Source organism: Lonchura striata, chromosome 3 (genome assembly GCF_046129695.1).
Source record: "Lonchura striata isolate bLonStr1 chromosome 3, bLonStr1.mat, whole genome shotgun sequence".
Lineage (NCBI taxonomy): Eukaryota > Metazoa > Chordata > Aves > Passeriformes > Estrildidae > Lonchura > Lonchura striata.
The window spans coordinates 2982017-3004823 of NC_134605.1; the positions used below are offsets into that span (position 1 = coordinate 2982017).

Sequence of the window (22807 nt, forward strand, 5' to 3'; positions counted from 1 at the left end):
TAGCTCATTAGCACATTAACAAAACCCTGAGGCATTTATTCCATAAATGCTAATGTTATTCCCCTGAGAATGAAGCACTTTTGGGGAGGGGGAGATGGATTTTTAGTATTCCAGTGGAGTTTTAATTTTACCAATTCCAATTCATTGCCAGCTAGAGCAGATTGAGCCAGCACCAAGTGCTCTGACCCACTGCAAAAACCTGCTCTGTTGAGATTGAATATTGGGATCCTATCCATTGGCCAAATTTCCAAATTGTCATCTTGTTCAGTTTGGAGTCATTTTTGAAGTAGGGAATGGTTGCTGTGCTAAGGGAGTATTATCTTCATTTATGAGAGCTGTTAAGATGTTATCGTTTGGGTGAGCAGTCCTAATGATTGTGCTTGCAAAGAAATGCAAGCTCCCAAACTTGTGGGCAAGCAGAGATTCTCACGAGGCTGCATGTAACAAAGGATGAAGTCAGGGTCATGAGAGATGCTGGCAGAAATGTGGGTCTCAGATTCAGTCAAAGAAAGAAACTGAGAATTTCTATCCAGGCAAAAGCCTGGGAAAGAGCTGGGAAAGAATGTAAATAATTCTTTATCTCTCTTGTTGTTCACATTGTTTATAGTTAAGTTCTATCACTGTGTGTCAAGCACTCTGCAGCAATGGTTTGGGTTGTTTTCACTTCAGAACCAGTGGATTTGATCCTTGCGAAGCTCTGTATAAAAGAGCAGTGTATTTTGAATAAATTGGAGTTTTACTCTCACAGCCTTCTGAGTCAGTCTTCTCATTCCCGTCCTGCCTCGACAGTGACCAGTGATGTCCAGTGGTGTGTGAGCTCCCCTGGACCTCTCTGATCCCCTTCTGGACCACACAGTACTCGCTGGCTGCTGCTCGTCAGGTGCCAGTTCAGATTAGAGAAAATCAGCAATAGCAAAGGGGAGTTCACTCAGAATTACTTGCACTGGGTTCTGCAAGGCTGGAGTGTTTGTGTGGGAGGGAGAGAGGTCTGTGCAGCTCAAATGGGGATGGGGAGGTTTTACCTGTGGTTTACAGCTCACAAATGGCCTTAGGGTTGAAAGTTCCTTCCTGGTACAGATGAGTCACCATGCTTGCAGGGATTGAGATGTGTGGATGTGGCATTTGGGGACATGGTTCAGCGGTGCACTTGGCAGAGTTAACAGTTGGACTCGATGATCTTAAAGGTCTTTTACAACCTGGCTAATTCTACAGTTCTCTATTTCCTGTTAGTGGCCCCATCTACCGATTGGCTGGGATTTCTGATTGCTGCTTTTTTCCCTACAGCAATTTTTTCTGCTCTTCTCCTTCCTCTGCACCCCTCCACCCCCAATATTAAACATTTTTTAAATGAAAATCAACTCCTGAGTTGCTTTAGTTTATGAAATTACAAATCTGAACACAGTATACTGGATGAAACTAAGTTTCCCTAATGATAGAGGTGCTGCATCATGAATTGAACTGTAATGTTATATCACCAGGGAATCCACAGGAGATGGACAGGAAATTAGTCTCTATAATTCCCATGGTTCACCACGACACACTAAGAGAACAAAAGTAAAATGAAAGTTGTACTGTTTTTAGCATTCACATGGCAGTGATTTCTGCAAAGCAACTGTGACCTGGAAGAAATGGCTTTAAACCTCTGAATCCTCAGCAGTTAATTTTCTTCTACTGGAGCTGTGTGTGGCAAGCACATTTCTCTCCCTCTCAGGATTTTTCATAGAGGTGCACAGAGAGAAATGAAAGAGAAAACAATTTCTATTTCTGCTCCTTGTTTTTCCTATGTGGAATGTGTTTGGAGATTTGTTTACCTGGAGTGAGTGCTTGATTGGATTCTGGTGAGGATTGTTTGAGCCTGATGGACAATCCAACCCACCTGGGGCTGGGCTCTCAGAGAGGGTCACGAGTTGTGTTAGAGTGAGAGACAGAGTCAGAGAAAGTAGTATGAAGTTTTAGTATCCTCCTTTTATATAGTATATTAATGTATTTTAGCATAGTTATAATAAAGAAATCATTCAGCCTTCTAAATTGAGTCAGACATCATCATTTCTTCCCATTGGCTTCACCTGCATTTACAATACCTGTGGAAATTGAAATAATGATGAAAATACAGAGGAGAAAACTTACCAGAGCTGGACATTTACTCTCTACTGGAATGGCTAATAATTTGTACCAGCTCACTTTAAATGAAGTCTTGTTTGAAACTTGTTGATTATGGTTGAAACAATTTCAGAGACAAGTTCTGGTGTTTTTGAAGTAATTTAAAGCACTGGTTTGTATCACCTATTGCAGATTGCATTAAAGCCTTGTCCTCCTCCCAGGAATTCTGTATTAAAGGGGCTAAACAACATGTCACTCTGAGCTGAGATTTGACAGCCTACTTTTTTCCACTGCATCCTAAAGACCATTGTTTTATTTAATTTTTCATTTCTGTGAGATTTTAATAAAAGCCCAGGAGGCAAGAAGGAGATGGGCCAAAACTGATTCCACCCTTTTTTCCACTCAATTAAAATTCTTTGTTAAGTAGTATAAAACTAGCTTGAATGTTGTTCAGCAACATGAGCAGCATGCTTGGCTTGGCTGAGCTGTGCCAACTTCTCCTTGGAGTATTCCTCTAATGTTTTGAGGAGTGCTGCTCCACAGGGTACTGATGTACTCCGTTGCTATGCCCTCTGTGCTGGAGGTGTAAGGGCTTCCTTGCTCATTCCATACTATGGAATATTGTGCTGCTTCGCCCACCCTCTTGGATTATTACTTTAAAAGTTCCTGAATGACTGAGGGCCTTATATTTTGGAAGTTGCCACTTACTCCAGAGCCTTCAGGGAAAATGAGTGGTAGATTGAACAGCAAATGCTGAGAGAAGAGAAAGGCTTTTCTGTCTCTCCATTATGGATGAAAGATGAGAGAGAGGGGATGTAGATAAGCAGTGACAGGAAGTGAAACCTGAGAAGTTTGAGATTAGTATGAAATCTGTGGAAAGTTACTGACCCTGAGTTTAGTAAACCAGAAGCTTAAAGCTACTTACCAATAAAAACCACGGGGAGTTCAGAGGGAGATTTTTGATGTTAGGAACAGTCTTTCTAGCAGAACTGAGAAAAAGCATTAATGGTGACAGACATGGAGACCACCAAAAGAGATTTTTTTTTTTTGGGGAGTTCTCTGCTAGTGTTATATTTTCATATGGAGACTCCTAGTGACTGTTTCCCCCAGTGCCTGTGGGTCAAAAGCACACTCTGAGATTCTCCTATATCTTTCTTTGTATCATGACTCCAAGCCCATGCCTCTCCAATGATTTCCCTTTAGATACCTGGACAGAAGCTGGTGTCTCTGATTAAGGCATGGTTCCTCCTGGATTTGTAGAATCCAGGAGTATAAGTAAAAATTGTGTACTTAGCTGTCCTAGTCATGGTTCTTCAAGAATAAAGGTTATAGGCAGACTGTAAGGTGGCAAATAATCTCCCTTTCTTGTGCTGCTTGCATCATCTCTCAGTTCTGGAGCTAAGTATATGGCAGCATTCCTTCTTTGCTTATGTATTTGTGTTTGAGGGCTGCTGCTGGAATTGCAGGGCTGAAGCAGAAAGAAGTCAAAATTGATAGTTGCTTTTATTAAAAAAAAAAACCCAACCCTTCAAGAAACTTTTCAGCTCTGTAAGTTTATTGTACAACTGATTCTCTACCTGTTTCCAAGTGCAAAATGTTAGTTCTTGCTTCCAGGAGAAAAAGAAATGTATTTTTTAAGATAGGGTAAAATCAGTAGAGGAAATCTTTTTGCTGTATTTGTAACAGACAACCTCCCTGGAAGTGTTTCCTCAACATCTTTAAGTTATACTTAATCTGTATTTAAATGGTTAGGTCCAAATTTTTACAGTTCTGTTTTAAGCAAGGGAAGTTCATTCACATTTTAGCATATTAGGGCAAATTTGTCTCTCCTGTTTACTCCACATGTTTCGGTGGAACTTTGTACCAGCAGTGCATTTGGGACTTTTGTTTTCTTAACTATCTACCTTCTACCTCCCTTAAGGTTAGCAAAGTTCAGTGAAAACATTATAAATTTAATTTATTGTGTGACCAGCGCATTTATATCTGGCTAGTACTTTGTCCTGATACACATAATGCTGCCAGACTTGAACAGTGTAGATGCTTGATACTTTTTTGTTTGTTTATTTTAATGCTTTCGAAGTCTTTGGAGGGTAATCATATAGTTTCCATACAAAACAGGGATGACTGCAGTTGTATTTTCATACCCTGCTGTTTCCTACATTTGCTCAGCTTACCTGTAGCATAGTATTTAGTCAGAGATGTCTCAGAAGCCAGAAGTGAAAATTATACAGTTAATTAAAAAAAAAACTCCTATACCCAACAAATTAAAAAAAAGGCACCAACTCAGACTATATACTCTATGCACAGAATTGATCATAGTTTGTTCTCTACAGTAAGTCTGAATTATGGAAGTGCCTGAGGTGAATCTATTGGCATAGCAAATTAGTGAGCAGGAGAATGCCATCCATCACAGTCAGAAAAGAGTGTATGTTGTGCTATTGCACTACTGCCACTTGTTTGCAGACCCTCTGGGGTTCACATTAAACTCATAAAGATTCAGTTCAAACTTCTGAGAACATTTGGTCCCTGCAGCACATATTCTGTAGTTTCACGAGGATGTTACTGACAGTGCTGTCACAATCACTCCTGTAACAGCAGGCTCCCAGCCTTGTCTTTACTGTGCTGAGAATGAGCAGAAGGTCCAGGTAACCACCAGCATAGTTGTGTAGTTCTTGCTTTCATCATCATGCCCTAAAAGTTTGTAATTTCTTCTCCCAGGATTGTTCAGTCTGCAGATCTTATATAGGACAGCAGGCTGTTCCTCACTGTTGGAATAAAGGAAGTAGGAGTGCCTGTTGTCTGGGGGAGGGAAACATGTGTTACAGAGAGTGTGCAAAGCACTTGCACGTGGATTGCAGCATCAAGACTCAAGTTTGTGTGAGTGAGGACAAACAGAATATCAGAGCTTTACACCTGGTCAAGGCAGATGTGCTGCCATGAAATAATTCACTATTTAAATAAAATTTACTATTTTTTGGCATAAATATTGATGGAGAGTCTGTCTGTCATTGCTTTTAAGCCATGTCTCCAATGGAGATCTGTTTGTCTATGTGCTCATAGTGCAATTCACTGTGGGTCAAATGGTAACAGACTCCAATGACTGCAGTGGGATAACATAAAACCTTACAGCAGACAGAGAGAAGCAATGCAGAGAGAACTGGCTTGTCTCTTCCTAGCTTGATGCCACCTGTCTCCCTGATTCTTAAGATTTTCTAAAGCCTTCTGAGTTTACATTCTGTTAGAGAACTTTCCCACACATTTTCTATAAACAACATATTGTTTTGCATTCCTTCGTAGGGGTGGAGGAAGTTGATGTACTGGTGGTTTGTCCAATGTCTTTGGAGAGGTGGCCCATTCACTCTCCAGTCCACTGTCACCTTTGGAAAAGTATAAAAGTTAGAGTCAGAAAATAAACCTTCTTCTTTTTTACCTTGCCATCGCAGTGGCTCGTGTTGTGCTTTCTCGTGTCCTATAGTGACAGCCACCTTGTCTTCCTAATGCTGAAAGCCAATGCTCAATAGGGATTTGAAGCCTTAAATCCTGGTATCAGGAGAGGGGGGAAAGGAAGCAGTCCAAGGAATGCTGGTGGCAGCTGCCAAGCATGCAGCAGGGGAAGCCTGTGGGCAGGAGTGAGTGCCTCTTCTGGAGCAGCTACACTAAAGGGGACTTTGCAAGTCATTACTTGTGAGCTTTGGAGAGTTAGGAGAAAACATAAATGTTGAAAGACTCATTATACTGCTGCTACTAAGGCAATGCTCACTGCTTTGAATTTTGAAAGTCATAGCATTTGTTTCAGATCTCAGAGAGGGGTTAGCATTTACAACGTGCCACGTCCTTATTTAATCACAGCTTTGCATGAGGCTTTAGAAGAATGGAACATGCAGCACATACATTAAAATTTTGCACAGCAAGTGAGGGCAGTGCTCTTAACCAAGAGAAAGAGAACCTCTCCTGGCATGCAAAAGCCTTGTATGACAAAACTTACACCTTTATTGTACAGAAGTTCTGTCACATCTTCTAAACAAAGAATTACATAAATGATGTCTTTTGATTCTTTGCTAGTCTGGAATCAGTAAGGGTCACTGCATTTGCAAACCAATGGGCAGAGCTTCAGCTGAAGCCAGTAAAATCTCTTTACCATGAGAAAGCAGAGCATTGAGACTTGAGGTGAATTATTTCTGTTTCATATGCAGTCAGCTGGTGGGAGATACCAAAGTCTGTAGTAGCTGCACTAAACACAAAGCGTGCAAAATCAAATGATCTAATACAAAGCCCTGTGCAGGATCACAACTCTAAGAGTCATGACTAATAACTTGCTTTTGAATCCTCTTACTCAGCAGTATCAAAGAACTATCTGCTACCTCAAAATATAGATGAAAAAGTGACACAAAGATTTGGAATGTTTGTTTCATTTTTCTGATGAAAATGACAGCTGGACACTTCATGACAAAAATCTTGAAGTTTCTTATTTATAAAACCTCCAGCTATGAGTGCTTTGTGGCTTCAGCTGGATTGACACATTGTCAGCATTTTCTGACATATATATTAAATCCTAATGTACTGTGTCCTGAATTATGGAGTTCTGTATAAAAATGGACATATTAATTAGAAAAAGCTGTGTAAAGAACAAACTTGTCTGGAGAATTAAATGCTGCTTATTGAATAATGCATCAAACTGTCACAGTAACAGTTCTGTAGGGACTCAAATGCTATGAATATTCAACAGAGTTGTCCTGGATGAAAGAAATTTAGAACATTACTTTCAGGGAATGGCTGAAGTCTTGGGTCTCCTTTACTAGGTGCAAATATTTACTTTGTTAGCAAAGCACTTGATGAGCAAGAGGAGGTTGATGGGACTTTTGCTTTACATGTGTGGAGTAGCAGAGCTGGTGGTATGGATACTCAACCAACATCCCATGAATAATCTATTTAATAATGCACATCACATTTCTGTATGCTTAAACCTCACCCGGGGGAGAAGGATATAAGAGCTGATAAATGCTATTTACACCTTCCCCAGAGAAGTGATTAACCAATTCTCATCTTTTCTATCCCTGCTGCTTCTGTGAAAGGGGTGCTGAAATGTTCAGTCTTAGGATATGGTATGTCCACAACAGTTGTTCTTGCTGTTCTCTCCTTCCTTTTAAAAGCAACTCACTCCGTCTGCAGCCTTTTTCTCTTGAGCATCCTCTCAACTGAATTACTACGGGACATGCTGGGTTGTAAGTGAAAAGATGCTCTATTTGGCATTAATGTGGGCACAAGAATTTACCTTAGGAAGGGTATACTTCCAGCTGGCTGAGAATAACCATCCTACTTTGCCAGGATCAGCTGGATTTATTCATTGCAGCATTTTTGAAATGCTGGACAGCTAGGACACTGTGTTTTTTACTAGGACAGAAGTCTGTGAATTTATGTGTCACATATATTTCTTGCCAGTGTGTAAGTGTAGATATGTGTTAATATGTAGAAACAAAATAAACCCAAATATGCAAATTATTGAAGAATAAAATCACTTTTCTAGCAATGTAGAGACAGAACAACTGGAAGTATAGAATCATTAAATCATGTTATCTGGAAACTTCTGCTAAAATGCTGGCAGTAGTACTTCTGCCTGAAATGCAGGTTTCAGTTTGGTCAGTTTTTTCATTTTGAAGAATTCTTGCTAGGAAAAGTCTAGGAAAGAAGTTAATGGAGAAGATTATTTCTAGATTTTCATTTCAGTAAAATTTGCCTATCTAATGTTGCCTTAGAGTGGAGATGCAGCTGGCTGGCTCACCATTCCACAGCCGTGTTACATCAGTGCCACTGTCAGTTGTTCTGGCTGCAGAAATCTAGTAAAACTAGAAAACTAGTAAAGCCTTTTGATTAATAATTCAGTGGAAGAAAATAGTTATTTGCTCATTCAATTCTGTCCTAAATCTCTACTTTTCACACTATATTACTGGAACTAAGTGCATATGAATAAGCTCTTCTGAGTGTTATCACATTAACCATCTGCATTTTAGCCCACTGGGTCTGTGTTTCCTAGAAACAGTAGCTTTGGGTGAAGAACAGAAGGTACTTTGGACTGCATTCTCAGAAAGCACTGGCTCCATACCCTCTCCTGTCTGATTCTCTAAAACCACTGCCTTTTATTATACACTGTTTTCAGCTTGTTAGATGGCCACAGTAGAGAAGAAATTGTTTAGGTCCTTTATTACAAAGATCAAAAGTCATGTTTACCATTTACATATACAATTTACAAATTATTCACAAAGGGAATAACAGATATGCAGGAACTGACAGCTTACTTCAACCCAAGCTGGGGACAGGACAAATGTAGTTGTTTCCTTGCTTCCCTGTCTTTACTGAAATAAAAGATATGTCTGTTTTGTGTTGTGTGTTTGTGTCAAACACTGATCTAGTGTTTATGAAGCACCTTTTGTTATAACTATGCAAATGCTTGCATGCTTATCTCTATTTGAAAAAATGCAGTGCATGTATAAACATGCACTGGGATCTGCACCCTTCACACTACTGAGTGCTTGTTGGTCAGAAATCTTGTCAATGAATACAGTGGTCAGGCTTGAAAATGTTCATTTGTGAGATTTAACTGATTTCAGCAATGTGCCATTAAAATAAAAATGGAGTTTAATATCAGAACTCTTACTCTAGGAAATAAATTAAGTATGGCTGCTGTATCTCTCAAGGATCCTATATGATCTTAAGATAGGTCTTAGCCACGTTGTTAGATGTCTTGGATAACACAACTGATTTATTGCTCTTCCTTCATAATATTTTATACCATTTCCTAATGCTATTTCAAAGACTGGGCAACTTAATAAAAAAGAATCCTCTTTAGGTTTGGTAAATTAGCAAACTTCACAGAATATCTTACAGCACTTAACAAAAGGGAGAATGAGTTCCCAAATCCCTTGGTATGAAAGCACAATACCAACAGTGCATTAGCTGCCGTTTAACTAAACCTACAAGTAACCATATTTTTAATTTTTGGTGCCCACTGGGAGGACAGTACGACAAAATGCTTGAAGGAACACACCGATTTTGGAGCAAACACAAACGTAAATACAGAAATCACCAATGTGATGTTAATCCAAATTCTAAGCAACGAAGCAAAACACTTCACAAAAGTTGTTACATCTAGTCAGAATAATCCAAATACTTACAACAGTATTATGATATGACTTCCTACCAAGCTATCAGATAATCCTTTACCATGAACCTTTTAGTATTCTCAGGGTGACAGATAAAGAATGTTGCAGATGCCATGGTAAACTTAAAATACAGTAATAGGCAAATATTTTAGTGGCACCACCTGTATATACAATGTAGTTGCTGGAACCTTATGGACAAAGCAGTGTTACAGTATGCCTTTGTTAAGGCTTCTTGCTGGTTTATAAAGGTAGATTTTTCTTTAGGGAGATTGTCCAGCAGTATTGGTTTCCCATCTCTTCAGTGGAAGGTCTCTTTATTGATCCACATGAGGCTGCGTGTTTCGTTTGGTTTGCATTCGTACTCAATACTGCCAAAGCTGTTTCCCCACTGGCAGTGATCCCGTTTGTGGTAGTTGTAGAATTTGACTTGCCAGACTGTCTCAAAGACACCAATGTCATTAAACTGTGAGGAAGAGGGAATACCAGTGTTAGTGAGCTGGTTGTTTTGTTGGTTTCTCTCTCATCCTGAGAAATAGCACTTGTGAAGCTGCAGAACATAAAACACCTGAGATAAGGATCTTTGTTCCTCAGATCAAGAAATCGAAGACCTGTAAAACCTGCTCTAGCAATCAGAAAGTATTTTATTTTTAGCCATGAAGGATAAGATCCTGCATGTACTGTCCTCCTCTTGCACACACACCTGGGATAGACAAGGGAGGAAAATACTCAAGTTGGCTAATGGATAAATGTTACTGACAACACAAATCAAAGCCATAATCTTTCTTAAGATGACAGAGCTTGTATGCACTGTAGATCATGTACCAGTGGTCTGCAGTGATACAGACCACCACTTTAAAGTATAATCACAACATTTACCTTTAAAGGAAAATGGTATTTACCTTTATACCATACCTACAAGCTGCAGCTGGGATTGGGAAGATTCTTCTTTTCCTTAGTCTGAAGCTTGTAATGTATCTGCATTTTGGAGACTTGTGTTTGTAGTGTATTGACTGAGATGTGCTGCTCTTGCACACCACTTATGACATTCCTGGGATTCCATTCCACATTTTAAATGAGACTTGAGCAAGAGAATTTCTGTGCGCATATCTGGAACTGTTAGTTGGACTGTGATAGTGCAGCTGAGTAACAGGAGCTAGTAAAGAGGTAATCAGCCTGTTTAGCAGATAAGTGTCTAATACAGCAAAGTAGTGAGACATTGACTTTGAATTGTCTGTGCATGCAGCTTTGAAGTGAGTGAGTCTGTGGCTATAATGAAAGCTCTGTGGCTATAATAAAAAAAGTTCTGCAAAATAAAGGGTTTTTTTTTTTTCTCTAAGCCACTCCTAGACACCTGTACAACATCAGAAAAACCCCAGTGAAGCTTTCAAGCATAAACTATGATTTCAGTTTTAATGGTAATGGAAAATTTGAGCTCCTATGCCTTGAGACATTGCAGAGAATCTCAAGTGTGGGTGTGAAGCCTATATGTATTGCCATTGGTCCTAAGCCAGTATGGCTTGTTGATTGTGTTATGGTTTTAGAAGATAATAAATAGTGAATTTAGTGCTACTCAATGGCACCATTCTTCAGTACTTTTTCCCTTTCAGTATTTCCATCACTCGCTTTAATGACAGCTTCTTCATTTGACTGTTTTCCATTCCTATCATGTGCCTGGGAACTGATCTTTGATCATCTGCCTGCTACAATCACACTTGCAAAATCAGTGTGAAAGCCCTTTTACAGAGAAATTGTTCCTGATTTACAAGCAGAGTCTTCTGTATCCAGATTTTTTCAGAAGGACATATTTATTGTTGTTTTTTTGAAATTCAAATGTGGTTTGTAAGGTGCTGCTGTGTAACAGCCATTGCTTTAAACCTTCCCTCTGCCCACTGTGGTAAGTTAAATTTAGCCTTGACAATAGCAGAAGTTGCTGTGTGCTGTAAGTGGAGGGGTTTTATTGGCTCCAGTTACAAGTGTTACCTTGAAGGAGTCACTGAAACATTTCTGCCACTTCCTCTAAGAAAGACTCAAATATACAGGCTATTTTATCTTAACTAAAACCTTAATTAAGAACATTTTTAAAATCAATTGTCTTTGATAGTAGCCCTGTTTTGCTTATAATGCATGACAGTAAAGGTTAAGTACACTGGATATTACTGTGCACAATCCACCAAACTTGTCAGAGAGGAGAATCAGCCACCCTCAGTGCAGAAACAGAGGAAGAAAAGGCATTTCTAATAACCTTTGTAGAAGGTGATGTGACACAAGAGCATCATTTGATTTCATTAATGTACGAAGGATCTGAATTTCAAAAAGACAGATGAAGAAAGCAAATTTAATTTTCCTTCAGTGACCCTGTTTGCTGAGTTATCCTGAGTAGTTTGACTGCTGTGGATTTCCAGGAGAAAGAAAAAATTAATTGCACAGCTTTTCTACTACCATGTGCCTCCCCTAGCCCAGTACTTAGCACGTGCAGAAGTTCTGTGGCATAAAGAACATTCTGTATCCTCAGAGCTCCCCTGGTGGCTCCTGCAATCCAACCCTGGCTACTCCACTGAGTTTATATATGGGCATCCCCAGGGAGGAAGAACAGCCCTGCTCTTTGCAGGTCAGCCTTCAGGTTAAGTGCATTTCCCTGTCTGCTCTTCTCTATCATCTGGTGCTGTAGGAGTAAATAGTTATTGAATCACTCCCTCTACATTTGCATGCTGGGATGATTTTATAGTTATTACTGTGAATACAGTTCTAGCTTATTTTTTCAATCTTAGACTGGTCTGATCAAGAATAAAATGAGGCCCAAAGGCAGACTTCTAACTTAGTTTACACCATTTGCCAGACAGCTGAGCAGTTTCTGGATTGTGTGCCTGATTGACAAATCAGGTAACAGAAACCTGTAATCAGATCCTGGAATTCAGAAACAGGATTGTTGTTTAACATGTATAAACTCTGGCTGTCATGGGACAGATCTCTACTAGCCAGTTAAAGCTGCAACACAAAGCATTATTTATTTAAAGTTTCAAAGCAGATAGGAAAGAAGTTCTTATGGATCTTAATGTACCTGAAGTCATTCAGACACTAGATTGGCAGTATCAGACTTGTTTTCGTCTGCAGGACTGATCTCACAATCTACTTCTAATGTGAATTCAGTTTTTATGCCTAAAATTCTGTCCTTAGCACCATAGGATGCACTGGGATTCTGTCTGTTCTAGAAAAGGAAGTGGAGGCAGAAGTTCCTCATGGCTGAAGGAAATAGGAAAATTTAAAGCTGCTTGCAATAAGCTCAGTTTTGAAGATTCAGGAAGTAGGTATCCAAAGCAGTTTTCAGACTGGGGTATCTGAGGTTTGTTCCCTAAATCTGTTACAGCTCCGCTTAGCTAAGCAGCTAAATCATGAGTTAAACATGGAAATCCCTGTTGAGTTGCTTATATTTAATACTTAAAATATCATGTACTGATGAACCTATCTATCAAGATCAGTTCCTGAAAGGACTTAAGAACCTGCTTAACGCTTGAAAATCCTATTAGCTTCATGGTTAATATCCCAGGATCTGATCTGTAAAAGCAGCTCTTTGGGCAAATATTGTGGCTACTCATTCTGATGCTGCAACAAACCATGCCAGAGCTTGTAGGAAGTGTAAGAAATCCTTACATTTCACCTGTGATTTGACTTGGTTTTCTCCAAAGGAAAAGTTAAACTTCTAGATTTTCAGAGTTCACATCACTGCCTCACTTAAGGGCAAAGGTGACCAGCAAAACAGGGATGCCTTAGTCAAAGCAAATGTTTTTTTGGGAATGCAGTCCTTTCTCCTCCTGGTGCAAGGTGAAATATAACTACAGTGATCAGCAGTGGCATCCAGCAGCTATGTTCAGCTTGTTGTGAAAAAATACTGTGCTTTGTTTTCCTGGGTGTTAATAGGAGGTGGCCGTATATAAAAGTGATTAATGTAACACTCCATATTAGTCTTAATAACCTAAGATGATGAAATAGTAATGTGATGTAGTCTCCAAAATTAAGTAAGGCACACTGTAATTATTAGAAATACCAAATGGAGATGTTACAGTTCTTATTCAGAAGGGGATTACTATGCTGAACTATGATTCCAGAAAAAATCCTGAAGAGCAATATGAAATCCCGTGTGCAGTAAGCAAATGTTATAAAATTCTGAAATCTGGTGGGCTTGTATAAACTGGAACAGACTCTTAAGAGAGCTTCAGATGAAGATGGCTTACTGCCTTGATTTCTTTTTTTGGTACAGAAGACATGGAATAAACAGCAGGAATCCCTCACAGCTATAATCAGGAGAAGAAAATAAAAAAAAAAACTGCCAAAATTGAGCATACCACCCAAAGAGTGCTGTGGAAATCTGCCTGCTGCTCTTCATGTCTTCTGTCAGCTCTGCTGCCTTGTGGGCTGGAGCTTTTGTCATCTCACTCTGGGGCCATGGAGCCTCTCTTTAAGGCTGGGGTGAGGAGCCACTGAAACATGAACTTTGGTTTGTGGGTGCAGATAATGGAAACATATGGGAAAAGAGAAGACAGCCTTAGGTGTTGTTCTCATGCATGCTTCTAGTCTCTGGCAAGTCCTCAGGCGTGCTGAGGGTGACAGATGGAAGGGGAAAGCAGTCATCCCTTGTGCTTGGGGCATGCTCTGTGCCAAAAAAAAAATGGTGCTGCCAGGCAAAAGAGGGTCCCTGTATGCCAAGGGATTGGATTTCTAGCCAAGAACCTCGGTGGGAGCTGCCTGATATGTGTAGTATGTCCTATAGAAGGGGTGGGATGTTCAGCTCACAATTCTTTCTGCTGCAGCACCCCAAAGGGTTGCTAGAAAACCTTCTACTTCCTCCTGGCCTTTGCTGTTTTCCTGGGAGTGAAGGCAGCAGGATTTGTATTTCCCAGCTACGTTCTGGCCAGCGACCTTAGCAACCCAAAGCAAAGAGGAAGGCAGCAGCTGCCACCAGATTTTGCCCTGGAATATTTCGCCACACTCTCCCTGGGAATCCACCCCCTGCTGCCCTCCCTGGTTCTCTCATGGCAGCTTGGAGCACCACGTACCTGCATGTTGACTTGGATGGGCTGTCTCTCCCCACTTTTGGTATGGGGCACCCCTTCTGTGTCGTAGATCCCCGTGTAAGAGGCCACTTGTGCATCCCGTGATTTTTCCTCCAGCGGGACATTGACACCGCCGATGCCCATGGTCCTGCAAAAAGACAGGATCCAGCCTTTCACAGCCCCGAATTCCCCCTTTCCTTGCCAATTTGGAGCCAGCACGTGGGTTTGCAGCCCGGCAGCCTGCGTGCTGGGGAAAAGCTTCAGGGATTTTAGCAGACCTGCATGTGCTGCTGACTCACTGGGGCTGCTGAAACACGCCAGGGCTCTGCAGTCACCCAGAGAAGGAGCAGAAAGGAGAGGAAGGCAGGATCTGATTTGGAAGGGATAGGGAGAGGCCAGTGGAATCTCTTCGGCGGGGAGAGGTTTAATTTCCACCCAGAGCTGGTTCCCCATCTCTGTCCCTGCTTTGCCACGCCGCAGCCGGGCTCGGGCATTGTGTAGGAGGAGCTTCTTCCTCCGGCGAAAAGGAGGGAGAAAAGCAGCTGGGCTCGAAAAATCTCCGGGAGAAGGCGGGGAGGGAGAGGGAAGGCAGCGATTCCCAGCCCTGGCACAGGGAACAGCTGGCAGAAACGGGGCCACCGACGGGGAAGGGCGACGAGGGAGAAATCACGGCAACCCTGCGCTGTCAGCCTGCCAGGAAAAAACATTAAACATCTAAAAATAAAGAGGATGCCGCCCTGAGGAGGAGGAGGAGGAGGAGGAGGAGGAGGGCAGCACTTACGTGGCTTGCACGGTGCCGGGTCGGAGGGACACCTCGATCTTGTACTTGGCCCCGGTGAGCAGCTTGATGGTGCGGTTCTGCCCGAAGCGCTGCCCGTCCACCTTGAAGTACACGGCGCCGTCGTTGGGCTGGATCCTGAGCGAGACGCTGATCCGCACCAGCCCGGGGATGTCGCCCATCGCCGGCGGGGCCCGCGGGCTCGGCGCTCGTCTCCGAGGAACAGCGGCTGGCCAGCAGCGAGCCAGACGAAGAGGAGGAGGGAGAAGGAAGAGGAGGGGCTGCCGGATCCCAGCCAGCCCAGCCCTTCCCAAAAGCAGCGGATGAGATCCTCGATTATTTATTTTCCCTCCCGTTTAATCGCGGCGTAGCATCTGGCCGGGTGATGTCTGTCCCCCCACTCCCACAATCGTGCTCCCCCCGGCACCCCGCCGCATATCCCGGTTTGGGGGGGACATTTGCAGCTGCTCAGATCGCAGCCGGTTTCCAGGGAGTTAATCCGGCCCCGATTAGCGCGGGTTTAATCCCGGAGGAAACGAGAGCGGCCCGGGCCGGGCTGCGCCGTTCAGCACCACGGGCGCGGATAGCGGCCAGGGCGGGCAGCGCCCGGGGCTGCTGCGGGGGGGACCCGAACCCCCGAGTCCTCACCTGGGGAACCCCAAATCCCACCGAGGTCTCACCTGGGGAACCCCAAATCCCCCCGAGTTCTCACCTGGGGGACCCGAACCCCCGAGGTTTCACCTGGGGGACCCCGAATCCCAACGAGTTCTCACCTGGGGGACCCCAAATCCCACCGAGTTCTCACCTGGGGAACCCCAAATCCCACCGAGTCCTCACTTGGGGAAACCCAAATCCCACCGAGTTCTCACCTGGGGGACCCCAAAACCCCCGAGTTCTCACCTGGGGGACCCCAAATCCCACCGAGTTCTCACCTGGGAGACCCCAAAACCCCCGAGTTCTCACCTGGGGGACCCCGAATCCCCCCGAGTTCTTATCTGGGGAACCCCAAATCCCACCGAGTTCTCATCTGGGGGACCCCAAATCCCACCGAGTTCTCATCTGGGGAAACCCAAATCCCCCCGATCCATCACCTGGGAGCCCCAAATCCCCCCGAATTCTCATCTGGGGAACCCCAAATCCCCCCGAGTTCTCATCTGGGGTACCCCAAATCCCCTCGATCCCTCACCTGGGAGCCTCAAATCCCTCTGAGTTCTCATTTGGGGGAACCCCAAATCCCCCCGAATTCTCATCTGGGGAACCCCAAATCCCCCCGAGTTCTCATCTGGGGGACTCCAAATCCTCCAGATCCATCACCTGGGAGCCCCAAATCCCCCCGAGTTCTCATCTGGGGGACCCCAAATCCTCCCGACCCATAACCTGGGGAACCCCAAATCCTTCAAACCCATCAACTGGGGGACCCCAAATCTCCCCGAGTTCTCATCTAGGGGGAACCCCAAATCCTCCGAGCCCTCATCTAGGGGAAACCCCGCAAATCACCCCCGACCCCTACCTGGGAGAACCCCCCAAATCACTCCCCACCCCCTCACCTGGGGGAGACCCCAAATCCCCCCAACTCCTCACTTGGGGGAACCCCAAATCCCCCAGACCCCTCACCTGGGGGAACCCAGCAAATCCCCCCAAGCCCTCAGCTGGGAGCCCCCAAATCCCCTGACCCCTCATCTAGGGGGAACCCCCAAATCCCCCCGACCCCTTCACCTGGGAGCCCTCCCAAGCCACCTGCCTAGCCCTTATCTGGGGATCTTTGAAACCGAACCATTTACCATAATTCAACTCTCAGCCCATCTCATTCCAATCTTTTAACCCAGGCAGGTTTGTGTCTCTTTTCCATTCTTTTTTATTTGCTCTTGTTTGCTGTTAAAACTGTTAGTACCCATATGTCTGACACAAGCTTTGGGCCACAAACATATTTTTTGTTTGGACATTATGGCAGAGTTAATGGTTTTGTTAGGAGAATTTCATAGGTCCATGTTGCACTGGACCTAACCTGTTCTTTATTTCTCTAAGGTTGGGATGTACATGTGGTGCTGTAATGCAAAATAAGAAAAATTGTAGATACAGCATTGCCCAGCTGCATTTTCTTATGCATGAAAGTTATCCAGTGATTTAATTTTATTATGAACTTTAAGCAAAATAATACATTCTGCTGAAAACCTCTCGGAAAAAAACCCAAACCCCTCAAATCCTACTGAATACCCCTTGCTTAGAGTCTGTAGGCTTTATAATGTGTTCAGGCATTCAGGTTCCCACAAATATAGGGGCAGGATATGATCCCTGCCTCTCAGAACTGTGTATCTCTGCAAAAATACTAAACAAACAAAACAAAAACAATAACAACACCCACCCCCGGTGCATTTCTCCTTATCTCTTTTCATCCCTGCCGAGAAATCTCATTTTGCATTGCATTCTGCAGAAACTGCTGCATTTTGTGGCCTATTGGAAGTTTTGCTGGCAGTAAACGCCCTTTCTGTAAGTTTAAATGTAATTCTGTATGAAATCACAGAGGTATGACCTGAGGGGAATCTGATACTGTCACTTAAAGCAGTGTGTGAAGAGTAATGGCCATTGCCAGGGATCAGATTTACTTGCTTCATGGGCCAGACATATCATGTTGTAGTAAATTGTGTGTAGCTGAAGACATTGATTGCAATTAGCTTCTGAAGTACATGAGAGGTCAGATCTATAACGAGGGATTTTTTTTCTCTCTCATTATTTCTGCCTGAATGATTATCTTTCTATGGACACAGCTCAGACTGGGATTTTATCCCTGACCAGTACTGGGCAAACGTGAGGGATAAATAAAGAAATATCATATTACGGAATGTGTATGTATAGTAACTGTTTACCATATGCAAGTGTAACATTGTGAGAGTAGAACATTTATGAAGAAGAAATTCTTAATTTAGGCAATGAACTTCTTTTGATTGATCTAATCATTTCACTTGTGTTAATACATTTACTTACCTGATCCCACCAGATGTCCTTTATCAGTATACATCAAGGGCTTGCCTTTGCTAAATCCTTCTGGGAGATGAGTTCTGTTGCTGCCCACCTCAATGGCCTCGACCAGCATCACCTGGGGGTGCCCATGGTTTAGTTTTAGTTTAGTTTTGGTTGCCATGCCCTTCCTGGATTACCCTTAGGATGGCTGTTCTCCAGCTCTGACAGACATCTCCAGCCATGGATACCCCTGACCTCGCCCTGCACGTTGAGTGCTGGCTTGACCTCAGCCCAAGGATGGAGGTGTTTGATGCTGTGGGATGGGCCCTGGCCCTTCCAGTTCCCATGGGGATTTACTATGGATCCCAGATTTCAACACTACCTGATGTTAATCGCTTGATATTCCATAAACAGCAAAATGCCCAAAAGAAGAAGAGTTGGTGTGGTTTTTCCAGGAGCACAGAGTAAACATACTGACATTTACAAGATTCAAATCTAAATAAATTATCATAGACTTAGGACAAAGTCCTATTTCTCCAAAGTCACAGCAGGAATTCGCTTCTGGGAACAAAAAGATAAAGTTGTGTCAATTCCACCATTCTCTACACCATTTGAGGGGTGGGGCTGCAATATTTAATGTCTTTCAAATTGCAAAACTGTTTTTCTGCTTTTCTGTTTGTTTGTTTGGGCTTTTGTGAACATGTCTGTGTTTTGGTTTGGTTTCTTTTTAGTCCTTCAAATCTACTTTTCATTCCCCTGGCAGCTGAGGCTTCCCAGTCTCTTGTGGGGAGTCAGGGAGGTACACTAAGCTAATTCCCTGCCCTTGGGGTGGGAAGACTGGAGCACTCACCTGTGCCCTGGCAAAGGCTTCAGTGCTTTTGCAGGGAGTGCTGAGTGAGTGGTACCCAGCAGTTCTATACCTCTTTTCTTCCTAAGACTATGAAAGTCTCACCCATCCTGCAAGATGTGTGAGCTACAAACAAGCTGCAATTCTCCAAAACCTCTTTCTTGTGCACAGACCTTCCCTGCTGCACCAGCATAACCTGCATGTGTCACCGATGGGGAACTATTGCAGGGGAGGGGTGAGGTGGATGTGTTCCATGAAAACAGTTCTAAATTATCTAGAAAACACTCTGGAGAGATGTGTTTGGTCTTTTGATTGCTTCTACTCAATATGATCTCTCTAGGCATGATAATATGTGTCAACTGCATAAGCTTTCAAGTATTAGCATTTATGCAGACCTTCTCACTAATGCATTAATCCTGCTGCAAAGCTCAACAATCGTTAAACATGTAAAATGTACCTTGAGGAAGAACAAGATGGTTCATTTAAGATGGCCAAAGCACAGCATTTAGATTCTAAGGTGACATGTGATACCTGTATTAGCCTTTTTATGCTTGCCCCTCTTTGATTAATTTCTTAAGACAGTGCTAAATTTGGAAATGTTGTGGTTTGGGGTTTCTTTTCAAGAAGGATATGCAAAGCCACAATCTCTCATGCTCTATAAATAGCCATATGTGTGATTCTGTATGTAAGGAATTGTGCTAAGGCTTGCACCTGCCAGCTCTCAATTTAAAACTGATTCTTTTGAGCGCTTTGCCTCTGTGCAGAAAGAGAAGTGGTTTTTTTTTTTTTTACTGAAATACCAGCTGGACAGTCTTTATCTTGTTTGGAAATCACTTGAGTGCATCATCTTTCCCATACAGACAATTATTTTGAACATATAACATTTGTTATAATTTCCCCTGCAGATGCATCTTGATTTGCTGTAGTGACATATTTATGGAGAGGCCATGTGTTTTGCTGTAGATCAGGTGGAACATGTTAGAACTATCTCTGCAAGGGCTTCTGGAGCAATGGAGCAGGTGTAACTGAGAATTTTTCCTTCCTTGTAGCTCCTGTATAGCTCCAATTTTTGGTATAAACACTTCTTAGTCCCTCAGGTAGATCTCTTGCTTAGATAAATGTGGTTGATCACTTTTTTGTTCAGTCTTGCAGGAACTCATATTCTGAAGGAGCAGAAATCAAGCAGAATTTTCTGAAGAAATCCAGCAGTAAGTTCTCCTGTACAAGAACAGTAAACTAACATATTCAGCTCTGCTGCAGATTGTGATATTGTGACAAATTCTGCTCATCTGACATCGTGCACTTTTACCTACCTGAGACAGAAATGGAGAGGACGTAGTAAATTATAGCAGATTTCCACATTGCAGGTTATCTTCTCTTTCTCTTTCTTCTCTCCTTCCCTTTGTGGGGAGGTGAAAGAAATGCAGCTTTTCCTCTCTCTCATGCCTGGTGCTGCTCTTTAGGAATAGCTGGACAAAGTCCCACATCCACAATCCACACCTGCCACAGCCACTGTGTGTTTAAGGACCATTTTGCCTCACATGAATGATTCAGCTACATCAGCCTGTTTCTCCCTGGGGAGGGGTGAAGTGCTGACTTCCCTGCAGTGGTGAGTGGTAAATGAAACCAACCCTCAGCATTAAAGAACAGGATTGTACCAGACTTGTAAAGTGGAACAGCAAAAGGACCAGCTGAGCATTGAAGAAACAATATAGAGAAGTGTTATAAAAGTGGTTGCCTGCAGCAAACATTAGATGGAAGTTATTTTGTGTCTTGACACTGAGTAGAATAAATAGTAATGGTAAATTCTGGAGCCTTTGGCTAGGTGTCACTGTGTTTAGATTTACATTTCATACCTCCAAAGGCTTTTTATGCAGGTAACTGAGAAAAAGGAGCTTTTGTGAAATTGTGTAGTCACCATCCTTTTCTGTTTTCATTGAACCACTTTTTAGAATAGGGATATATAGATATTCTATTGAGAAGTACCCATCCATGGTCATCTCATATCACCAACTCATTGTGCAGAGCCCTGTCATCCTGATTCAGCACAAACACTGAGTCAGCAGGAGCAGGTGAGCAGGAAAACCTGCACAAAGGATGCCTGCAGGGAGGGAAATATTGGCAAGTTCTTTTGTCTTTGCTCCCCATAAGGCCTTCTGTGGGAATCCAGGGCTTCCCTCTGGCTGCCCTGCAGGTCTGGGACCCTGGCAGGGGTCAGGAACCCCCCTGGACAGAGCCCCCAGAGACACTGGCTGTGATCTCTGTCCATGGAAAAGAGTTTTCAATCTTACAGGATGAATTACCAGCTCTGAGGTTTGATATCAGTAATAATTAAGTGTGGCACAGGTGCAAAAGTAAAATTTTAGGATTCTAGATTAGGGGTCCAAAGGGGACAAGATGGAGGAAATTGGGTGTGTCTTGTCCTTTTTCTCCTTCTCCATGCCCTCCATGTCTCACTGTGGTGTTGGCATTTTTCTGTTGGTTCAGGCTGGGGACACACTGTCCAACGTAGGTGACAGATATTGGCACGTTCTTGTAAATCCAGCCCAGGGAGTTTCTGGTATTTAATGTTTGTAACATCCCACTGAGGGCAGAGACCCACACGCTGCCCTGCAGGACAGAGCTGGGCAGGGCAGCAGAACATGTGAGAGATAAACAGAATAAACAACCTGGAAACCAGCACAGACCAATTATGGCTTCTGCTTTGGCAATGGGGCTGAAAGACAGGGACTTTCTACATCTCAGAATCATCAACACCTCAGATTCTGACAGCCTTCCAGCTGGGAATGGGGGTTCCTTTCCTCAGACCCGAGGTGGGGGAAGCAAAGTAGAGACAGAAGGAAGAGCTAACTGTGATTCTGTTCTCAGTCTTTAATCATAGCTCCAAGCTCTGAAGCATTATGTCTTCAAGGCAGATAATAAAAGGATATCCAAATTACACTTTGAGAGTTACTGTTGTCTGTGACCAATATTTTTGTTTTACCTAATTGGAGAAAAGGAAAAAAAAGTATCTCTTCCTGAAGATAGAACCACAGAAATTAAAGAGAAGAGAAGGAAACAATTCACCTTCTTAAAGCAAAAAGTATTAGTGACCAAAAAAGACATTATACAAAAGGATTCTACAAGCTGCTCACTCCATCAAACATCTTTTAAGATTTATGTGGGATGAAGAGAACCTTCACAGAAATATAATTCAGAAATCCTGTTAGATCATCTCTGCTTTGGGAATCCTTGTTTAGGGATCTTTACACTTGGTAGAGGTGACAGATGGAGTCACCCTGGGCTCAATCAACACTTATCAACAACTCAATCAACACCTGAATGAGTTTAGCTGCAAAAGTGACCTGGAATCCTGTGCTTGGAAGAACACAAGAGGCTGCTTCCAGACACCATGAAACAGCCATACTGCTTCCCATATACCCCCACTTTCTTCTATATGGGGAAGAGGGATTGTGACTCTGGTATTTATAAAAAAACTATGGGTTTGCCTTGTCTTTTCCCAAATAAAGCCAAACAAGCTCTGCAGCAAGTAAAAGATACTTTCAGAAAGCATTTTGTGGTCAGTGCTTTCTGTAAGGCACGGGTCTAATCCATTTGTGCCTGTTTGACAGCTGACGTATATGGGAGGTCTGAGCATCAAAATCCAAATCCTGATGAGGTCTCATAAACAAATTTCTCATATCAGCAGAGGGCGCATCCTCATTGCCCAGGTGAGGTCTTCACCTTCCTGCCAGGCTCACATGCTTGCCCTGAGGGAGCCAGGCTGGGAAGGCAGGGTGGAGTGGAAGCACAGATGCATTGGAAACCTGTCTCTGAAATCATTTGGCACATGCCAGGCAGCAGCTCCGTGCCCTTTGTGTTGTTCTGGGAGAGCTCATGTATTTGCAGAGCAGGCCCAGTTTCTTGTGACTGAGCACTT

At 43.0% G+C, this 22807-nt stretch overlaps 1 protein-coding gene across 1 annotated transcript; it reads right to left on the bottom strand.

Moving 5' to 3' along the window:
• Nucleotides 1–8281: 8281 nt before the first annotated feature.
• CNRIP1 (cannabinoid receptor interacting protein 1) lies at nucleotides 8282–15351 on the bottom strand. Its single transcript, XM_021555865.3, has 3 exons — nucleotides 15087–15351; nucleotides 14309–14453; nucleotides 8282–9720 (listed from the first exon to the last, which is right to left on the bottom strand). The coding sequence occupies exons 1-3, from the start codon at nucleotides 15263–15265 to the stop codon at nucleotides 9556–9558; spliced, it is 489 nt and encodes a 162-aa protein (XP_021411540.1). The 5' UTR covers nucleotides 15266–15351; the 3' UTR covers nucleotides 8282–9555.
• Nucleotides 15352–22807: the final 7456 nt, after the last annotated feature.